The 10,000-nt window shown below is 42.1% G+C and overlaps 1 protein-coding gene across 1 annotated transcript in view; it reads right to left on the bottom strand.

The window, feature by feature from the left end:
- LOC137992399 (exocyst complex component 5-like) overlaps nucleotides 1-10,000 on the bottom strand; it is a 33,762-nt gene that overhangs the window by 2,738 nt on the left and 21,024 nt on the right. Inside the window, exons 10-17 of the mRNA XM_068837730.1 lie at nucleotides 7,142-7,252; nucleotides 5,500-5,598; nucleotides 4,875-5,019; nucleotides 4,255-4,363; nucleotides 3,374-3,497; nucleotides 2,823-2,909; nucleotides 1,389-1,497; nucleotides 490-646 (exon numbers count right to left, since the gene is read on the bottom strand). Coding sequence (XP_068693831.1) covers nucleotides 490-646; nucleotides 1,389-1,497; nucleotides 2,823-2,909; nucleotides 3,374-3,497; nucleotides 4,255-4,363; nucleotides 4,875-5,019; nucleotides 5,500-5,598; nucleotides 7,142-7,252 — 941 coding nt within the window. The remainder of the gene's footprint in view (nucleotides 1-489; nucleotides 647-1,388; nucleotides 1,498-2,822; nucleotides 2,910-3,373; nucleotides 3,498-4,254; nucleotides 4,364-4,874; nucleotides 5,020-5,499; nucleotides 5,599-7,141; nucleotides 7,253-10,000) is intronic.

Below are 10,000 nucleotides of genomic sequence, written 5' to 3'. Positions count from 1 at the left end.
TCAAAAAATATTGTTTAGTCATTCTAGTGTAAAATTAAGTTTATTTGGGAAACCAAAAATATTTCTTTAAGCTTATCGTTTCCGGACTGAGCAGCTCTGGGGATGATGAAAAATACGCCGCTTTTGAGATCGATCCCATGGTCTGCTTCTTCCATTGTAGGAGTTACCAGGAGTACCCATTAGATTCCTGGGCTTTTATCTTTTTTATATTCGGATTGGCCCAGTCAGCATTACTCCTGGGAAAATCCAGTTTCAGCGCCTTCGATACCACCCTTGGAACTCAGTGCCCTCTGTTTCTGTGCAACACGTACCACAGGCAACCCAGTTTACGCTCCTGAAGCGTCTAGTTATATTTAACGAAGATTCTTTTGTACTGATGTAAGGGTAGAATAAAGTTGTTGTTGTTGTGTAGGAAAAGGAAAAACCCCACTTCGGCGAACCAAAGGTTTTTCAATACAACAACGACACTTAAAGATCATTTCTATTTACCTATTGATGTGTACTGATACTGCTGTAGATGTTCGTAAATTTGCCGGTGAATTCGTGTACCAAATTCCGTTAGCACGGACTCCAAATTCTTCCCATCCAACGAGTCTTGTATGAATGAAAGCTGTGAAGCAATGAACTCGCACGTCCTGGCACAAGCCTGTCAACAAAATTCAGCAAAGAAACCCGCTCCAGCAAGAAACCATACTTAAAACCGAGTTCAAACCAGCTAAACCGGTTTAGAAAACAAGATGAGGCGGCCTATATATCATTTCAACACGAAATAGAAAAGGGGGAGAAAACAAGCAAGCCCCACTTGCATTTTTATAAAATGAAATTTAAAAAAAGCAGACGGTCACTTTGGCAAAAAAACTGAGTTTTTTGCTAATACCAAAACTAAAAAAAATATTATACCGAGAATATATTGCCCAACCCCAACCCTAAAAAATAAAATAGGCCGACATTAAGCCTCATCATATTCATGGAGTTCACTAAAACAAACCATATTTAAATTGTTGCATGCGTGGATTTCAGTGTGTGCGCGACGCGCGACCCCGACTTTCGAGAGAAGTATGCTTAAGCGTGGATTGCACGCGCCAGATTTAAAATTCCTCCGTGCCGTTAACAAGGATTAGTCCATACCACAACAGTGAACAGTGTCTTTTGTGATTGGTTATCTTGCAAGAGCCCCAAAGCAAAGTGGCTCTAAGAAAGAAGCCGGTTGTTTCGCTACGACACACAAAATTGGATTTTCCGAAAGAACACATTCTTTTACAATTTGCGCAGCGCTAAATACTAGGGCTTAACCTGAATGAATATCACAGGTTTTTTTTTTCCCAAAGACAATCAAAGTCATTTAGAATGTAGAGATTTCTGTCCAGATATATCTATTTGTTTCATACCGTGGTTCGTTCCACAAGCCCAATTCCGTGTTCTTCGGGTCTAAAATCCGATTTCTTTTGCTCTGTAGACAAAATATTCTTACACCAGCCAGACATCGACGTTAGAATCCTGAAAGAGATTATTTACTTCATTACGGCAAATTCCAAACGCATTCGCTTATACGATTCATTGACACTAAACAAATCACTTGACTCTGAGAATGACTTCCGCTGAGTCAATGTCACTAACAACAGTCCTTCTCCAGACTACTCTCAACCGGACGATCTTACTCCATCAAGTTTTCATAAGACTACTGGATTCCAACCATTTTCTGAAGATCACTTTCTGGACTCATTTTTTGCACGACAATTGGTTGAGCACCGGGCTGCTATGCGGGAGGTCGTGAGTTCGACTCCAGCTGGACCAATACACAGGGTCTTTAAAAAACTGAGGAGAAAATGCTGCCTTCGTAGTGACACCCGCAAATGGTTATACTTTCAAGTCTCCTCGGATAAGGATCTTAAACCGTAGGCCCCGTCTCACATATATCTTCCACGTTCATAAGTTCCCTGTGGGACGTTAAAGAACCCACACATTAATCGAGAAGAGTAGGGGATGAAGTTCCCGGTGTTGTGGCTGTCCTTTGTGAGTTTATGGGTGGGTGGGTGGGTATAGCACGTCCACATCAGCTGAATAGCTGCCAAAACTTTCACCACAAAATAAATAAATAAATAAATAAATAAATAATAAATAACACATATAAATAACACAAACAGCCGACAAGGAGTGAAAGTCAAGAACTGTAAATGTTCGAAGTGTGGGCCTATAGACGTAAGAGAGAAATGATCCTGCACAATTGACGCAATTGTCTCTTATCCATAGACACTTGGAAAATTTCAAGTGGTTTCAACGGGATTCGAACCCATGACTTCTGCAATGCTCCACCAACTGAGCTATGAAGGCAGTGCACCGGTCACACGTTCGAATTCCGTTGTAGCAACTTGAATTTTCCGTTGTCTATAAGAAACAAATTGCTTAAATTGTCCAGATAATTGCGAGGATCATTTCTGTCTTACGACAAGAAAAGGTACCTTACGGCAATAGCACGAAAAAGGTTCAATAAACAGGTTGACATGTTTATTTCACTTCCCGTTCTTTGCTAATTGCATAAGGAAGCCCCCTACCCTTTACCTTTGGATCGAAAACTCCCGGGGTTTTTTTTGGTAAATGGTAAAAAATCACCAATAACTCCTCGAATCAAGCCGTGCTTGCTTCTGCACCTGTTAAACTGCTATTATCTAATCACGATACGCCATTCTGGTGACGTGTCTCTACGGATCTATGCCCATACACATCTTCGCGGCAAGTCATTTAAATCAGGTGTTCCATAAGGATAAATGTCCAATAAGCCAATCACAACGTACTATTTACATCACATGACCATACCGACATACCGATCTATTCCCGAGTCCAGTTTACTTTCCATCATATTCATGTTCTCTTTCTTCTTCCGAACGCATTCAGCGTATACAGGGGATGCCCTGGAAAGTACCAAGAAATAAAATAAAATAAAATAAAATAAAATAAATAAGAGCGTCGTAGGAATTTTAATTAAAGGTAATGACAATTTTATTATTATTTTTTAACAACTTCTTGCGGATCCACTCTTCTGCGTCTTCCAGATCTAAAGCACCTTGACAATGTTGTTGCACAAGATAAGAGGACTCCCGCCCATATAAAACTCTTCCCCTCCCCCACCCTGATGACCCAAATAAAATTGTCTTTCCCTCCCCACCGAGGACCCCGACCCATATAAAACTGTCTCCCCCGTTAAGCCCGAATGATTTTGCCGAGAGTAGGTGCTCCATGTAATATTGTCAGAAAGTATGTAAAAAAGAAACGAAACCTAAAGACCCTGAAGGGAAGTAAGGATCGATTGATTGGTTGCTTTGCTTCATCGATTTGTTCATCGACTAATTGATCAAGGTCAACTAGTTGAACTTACGCCACAAGTCCTATGACAGAGTCCGTGAAGTGCTTCTCCAACAAGTGAAAGATAGCGTTGGCTTGCTCCACAACTTTGAAAAACTGCCCGTCTGGAGGAAACTTAGGTTCGGGAGGCGGTAGAGCTAACAATTAAAAACCCAGAAAGAGACAATGAGGGTTGGAAGATCAAGGCATGGGACGGTTTTTAATTTTCGGAGATTTGAGGCCTTGGTGGAGGGGGGAAGGGGGGGGGGGGGGGAATGACGACGGACGGAAACGAACATTATGCAAAATTGATTTTTTTTGTACCCCATTTCTAAGATAGCCTTAGCCTTGCTGTCAGACTGAGACAAACTGCAAATCCTTCGAGGTGGTGATAGGTAGGTTACGTCTGCATACGAGCCAAGCGGCCCATCCGGCCGGCGCTTACCCCGGTTTCCATGGCATGAAGCGACTAAGAGTACTTCTACTCCCCCCTGGATGGGATGCCAGTCAATCGCAGGGTTACCCCCAGTACTTCGCCGGTACCCATTTATACACCTGGGTGGAGAGAGGCACCCTGGGAGTAAAGGGTCTTGCCCAAGAACACAACACAATGTCCCCGGCCAGGACCCGAACCCGGACCATTCGCTCCGGAGTCGAGGACACTAACCATGAGGCCACCGCGCCTCCCACAAAAAAAGCACCTGTCTATTTATTTTCGTAGGTTTGAAGCCTTGCTGGGGGGACGGCAACGAACATAATTTAGTCCACTATTTCCGAGTTAGCCTTAGCCTCCTTGTAGGACCGAGACAAAATGCAAAATCTTCAAGGTGGTGATAGGTTTAACTTAACATGTGAAGGGCAACCGATTCAAAGGCGAAAATGAAAGGATTGTCCCAAAATCCATACATCAAATACCTTGTAGAGTTAAATTTAAGGCATAATCGATGTGTTCAATGCAAAGATGATAAAGGAGCTTGTGGTAGATTTCTACTCCGTTGGCTGCCACGTCGGAAGGCGATGATAACTAAAAAAAATAACCCTCCGGTTAGGAGAATGTTGAATGTAGAGCAAAACGTTTCAATTCAATGACCCATGCAACATTTCGACACTCCTGTCTAGTGTTTCTTCATCAGTGGGGATACAAATTTATCACAAGAGTAATAGAAGTTGCAATGGAGCATTTTAAGTCACGTGATTAGCGGCCATCTTATACCTATTTAGTCACCGTGGTTAGCGGCCATATTCGTTAAACCGAAACAAATCAAAACTTTTTGAAAACGTTACAGATACATTTCCGGAGGTTTTACTCGGGATGCCGGAATCCGACAGCCATTTCTTAGTTTATGGACTCTCATGTGGCCGCCGTCACGTGATATGCATTCGCTATGTAACTCTTTTTCGCCGTGTCGATTGAAGGAGACCAAGCGGTCACGAGAGTGGTAAATACTTTTCCTTTAACGCGTGAAGTAAAGCAAACAATTACTACTTGGACTCCCTGTCAAAAGAGAGTCACAAAAAGCAATCATCATTCTCACCAATTCGCATCTTTTCAAAGCAATTTTGTTTTCCTGCAGAAGACCAACAGCTACGTCCTGTGATAGCAGTGTTTCCATGTTGGAATCCTGTGAACTTGCATGCATCCTAAGTGGAATCCGCTTGGAAATCTCCTGACTGATGAGGCTACAAACAAAAAATCAGCAGAGAAGTTCTCAACTGATTTAAACTGCACGACTGAGTAGCCTTTGAATGGCAGTTCTTTGCACTTGGAAACTTTTCCAGTTTGGATTGATATTCTACAAAAGCTGTGCTCCTGCGCTGCCGGGGTGCCAGTCGGTAACTTCGCCGGCACGAGGGTGCACACGGTTGGAGCTTATTCCGCTTCAGCAGCATATTAGAAGCGACTGAATGTATTGTTATTCCCCCTTCGACGGGACGTAAGGCCATCGTGGTGGTTATTCCTCGGGGAGGCTACGTAACCAGTGAACAGGACTATTTAAGCTATAAAAGCGTAGGAATGGCACCCAACCGAAACGTTAAATTTAGGTCGCATGCATAACCCTGACCACCCTGATACACTTCAAATGCTACCTTGGTTTTATTTTACGCATCTGGTAAGGTTGAACTCTTCGTACTGCTCTCAAAGCTCGCTTCTCTGCTTACCCGGTTCCACTGGATTTGTCTCTTCTCTCGTGCTGTATGGAATGATAGTGCTTTTCTAGGATGGCAGATGATTTTTCAGACAAATAAGCCAGCTCTGTTCTGTAACGTAATATCACTCATGTTAAATAAAAAAAAAGAGGGTTAAATGTTAACAAAGTACAAGTCCACTATAAGATACTTCCCAGAAAAGTCTTCCCGACTTATCGAAAAAGAATGAAGGGTGCCTGCTCGCAGGGTAACCCTAAGGGATTACCCTAGCCTGTTTGTCAGCTAGATCACACGAGAAGTAAGAGCGGAGATGAGTGACACCTTGGAATGTGTCACGTGAGCTAGGGGTTCACACGAAATATAAATGCGCTCTTGACACCGCTGGAAAAAATCCACATTGTTGCGCCATGTTCCAAAAGAGAACCGATGCAGGACCACAACAATGAAAAATTATGCGACCCAATGGCACTACTTCTGACTTTTATGTGGTTTACAGTTTATTGGCGTACACTCGAAAAAAGGGAAATAAGTCAATTATAACAGACATTGACAGCCAAATGAACCAATCACAATGCAAAGTAAATATATAATTAGCTGGCACTTAGCGGGTGAAAACGGTACTTTGACCAATCACAACAGACAGACAAATCAATCGATCAATCAATCAATCACAACTTATTAATAAGGCACATACATGCAGCCAGAGCTGAGCGAGGGAAAACGCCAATGAACGTGACCGAGCTACAATTGGCATTTCTGAAACATTTGATTGGCTGAGATGGTGGGGGAGATGTTTAAGCCAATCACATGGGACATGGGTTTGACACCTGTTCAAGCCTGGATATTTTTTGGGCTCCTTAATTAAATGCAATGATCACTCTCAAATGAAATCACTTCATGTAGTCCACAGTTAGAATATTTGATGTCTCATATGTTCTTTTGTGCTTCACCTCTTACGGGATAAAAGGAACTCACAATTAACCATCCCCTGCAAGGCCTGGTAGCTGAGTATTTGACCAGTCTACAGCACGGCCACACGGTCATTGGCTGGAGACCCTTCACGCCTACAATCTGCGGAAAAATGTCTTGAGACACTTCACATTTTCGGTTAGAAAACACACTCTTTCTTTCGTACTACAACAAATTCCCTCTTCATCAACAGAAACTCCCTCCACCCCCGACCAATGTTGTCTAGCTCAAACTTCACGGACACAATCAAACTACCAACATTGATGGGTCGTGGGAGGGGGAGGGGGGGGGGGATGGGGGATGCGGGGGCTGGGAAGGGATGCTGAAAGGAGTGGTTAAGTTGGCAATTGATTTTGATTTTTAAATCAATCGCCAACTTAATCACTCATTTCAGTATCCCTTCCTGGCCCCCACATCCCTCCCACCCGACCCATCAATGTTGGTAGTTGTTTGTGTCCGCGACGTTTGAGCTAGACAACATTGCTCGCGGGTGGAAAGGGTTTCTGTTGATGAAGAGGGAACTAAAAAGTACGAATGAAATGGGAAAGCCTCTCAAAACTGCTGCCGCAGATTGTTTTTTTTTTAGGCTTCTTTGCAAACGCCTATCAAACATGCTTGCTTATTGGCAAAGATTTTACGCAGTTGAGCAAACCTCTTGCCAGATTGATTTACAGATAACTCTCACCTGATATATGATGACAAATATTGACTAAACAGGTTCTTTCGCAGTCTCTCGAGAAAGTTGGAATCGGATCCAAGCTTGTAGATCGACAGTTTTTCAGCGAGCTTCTTTGATCTGATGAGAGACGAAAAAATGGATGGTAAAAAAGTGCATTGACAGTGAAGTTAAAGGGCTAGGTCACGCTATTTTAGGTAATTTTGTTCAATTTTGTTAATTATGAGCTCTAAACGTCAAATTGGCAGAGCAAGAGTCTTTCATTTGCAAACTTACGGCCACATAACTACTGAGAATGATTTTCCAGCTGTGTAAATGACATTTTGATATAAACTGATATAAATTTGAAAAAAGGTGGGTCGACGTTTTTCAAATTTACCGAAATCAATCCATTTCAGTTATTTTGATATTTTAGTTAATTCTACGACCATTCGATCAGTGCTGAAAATTGCCTAAAATTGTGTGACCTAGCCCCTTTAAGAGCGAGGTTTTACCAGCCATTGACAGCACTATAGAGCTGAAGATCATTGGTTCAACCCCTGTAAGATCAACACCAAAGCCTGATTTTCACTAGCAACGCAAGTACACGCGAAAGCATAAGGAGCTTTTACCGGTAAAAACGAGGTATCCGGTCACTTCGTTCCATGGTCATTTCGTTCCAAGTTACGGTCAGGCCCCAGTTGTTGGAAGAATAAATAGTATTATTAAATTCTCAACCTCGGATAATGCAATTCTCGTGCTCTGATTGGTTCACTCAATCTCGGTTATCAGCTCATATACCTTAGTTTGACCTTATATGGTAAATGATTGCGCTTAGCGTTGCTAAACTAAAAACGTTTACGCCAGAAAGCGAAATTTCTTTCGGTATAAAGCAAAAGAAAAACGCTTTTGGGGAAAGTTTGGATCACTTTCGAAGCCTAGAGATACGCGAAAAGGTAAATGTTTTTGTGATGAGCCTGCGTCTGTCTGACCACGAGGTATTACACAACATCGCATCTTCATCAACTTTTTTCGATTTCGCTAGGATTTTCTCGCTTTTTTCGCTCGTATTTCGTACTTCTAAACTTTTGGAGTTTAAGGAATTTAATAAAACAATTATTCCATTCGCGCTTGTTGGATATGAGAGTGGTTATAGCCAACTCGGCGCTACGCGCCTCGTTGGCTATTTACCATCTCATATCCAACGCGCGCTCATGGAATAATTGTTAATTATCCACTGGATAAATCACTACCCACTGGATAACTCAATTAGTTTATCCGGTGGATAGCGTCATCCAACTTTTTGAACAACCGAGGCCAGATCGTTCCACATAAGCATCAAAATTAACCACGGCATACGCCGTTTTGTTCAAATTCTCAGACGCAGGGAATCCGGAAGGAGTGCTTTAATTGGCCACACGTAGCACATTTCCTGGTACTTATGCTGTGTTTCATTTTCGCACGACGCAAGCGAACGCAAGAATAAGCGCAACCACAAGGAAAAGGAACATTTTTGATCTTTTTGCTTGTTCTTTTTGTTTATCTGCTTAAAGTCAACCCCGTTTTCTCAGTGAAACAAGCGCTCTTATGCTTGCGCTTGTGCTTGCGTCGCTAGTGAAAAGTTAAACCAAGCTTAGGAGTTTAAAGGGGCTAGGTCACGCTATTTTAGGCATTTTCAGCACTGATCGAATGGTCATAGAATTGACTAAAATATCAAAATAACTGTTCAAAACTATAGAAGAACTCTAACAAAACACAGGGAAGCCAAGAAGGGACATGGATGGAAAAAAATGGAGAGGATTTAAATGGATTGAATTTGGGTAAATTTGAAAAACGTCGGCCCACCTTTTTTCAAATTTATATCAGTCTATATCAAAATGTCATTTACAAAACTTGAAAATCATTCTCAGTTGTTATGTTGCCGTGATTTTGCAAATGAAAGACTCTTGCTCGGCCAATTTGACGTTTAGAGCTCATAATTAACAAAATTAAACAAAATTACCTAAAATAGCGTGACCTAGCCCCTTTAAGTAAAAAGTACTGCCTTTGTTATGACATCTGCAAGTGGCTAGGCCTTATATTTTTCACAGATAAGAAAGACAAAATGTAGGCCCCATATAACATTTCTCAATCATAAAATTCTACATGCCACTTCAGAACCAGCGAGTGGGTACAGATTTCCTCGATTGAGATGCAAAAAAAAATTAAAATACATTTGTGCCAAGTGGGAAAATTTTTTTGAGCTGAAATGGGCTTTAAACCACAACGTTATATCTGCTAAGTTACAACAATAGGCATGTGGCTGGAGTTGGTAGATGGACTTACAGTATTATAAAGGCCTGGCTGAATGCTAGCAACATTTCAATGCAAACATCTTGCAACATTGTTGGGCACAGCATGTTGTATACGTTTGGCCAGCCGGTTGCAATATGTTTAATGATGTTGGATCGAATTTGAAAATGGTCAAATCTTTCGTGCAACATTTTGGATGTTGCATGATGTTGTACTCGTTTGGCCACGTTCACGCAACATTGTTGCACTCGGGCATGCGCGCTAGGTCCACTTGTTGCATGCCCGGGGCCTGGGGCACATAAACAATGACATGTTGCGCTAGCTGAAAATGTTGAAAAATGTTGCGTGCGTTTTGCCAACCCGTTCAACACATGTCGCAACATCTTGCAAAAATGTTGCAAGATGTTGCGTTGAAATGTTCCGAGCGTTTTGCCAGGCCTTAAGAGTAGCTCAGCAGCGCTCTTTTTTCCTTTAATCTACCACTGAGTAGTCACAAGAATTGCATGAGCAATTTGTGCTACTGCACCAACTGGCTTAGCTGAGAGTACTTTTCCTGCAGGTGGTTGCGGGTTTGAACCCCAGATGGACCTAAACTAA

The sequence above is a fragment of the Montipora foliosa genome, chromosome 2 (genome assembly GCF_036669935.1).
Source record: "Montipora foliosa isolate CH-2021 chromosome 2, ASM3666993v2, whole genome shotgun sequence".
Classification (NCBI taxonomy): domain Eukaryota; kingdom Metazoa; phylum Cnidaria; class Anthozoa; order Scleractinia; family Acroporidae; genus Montipora; species Montipora foliosa.
The sequence above is the reverse complement of the archived record's forward strand: the minus strand, read 5'-3'. Positions and strand labels throughout refer to the sequence as shown.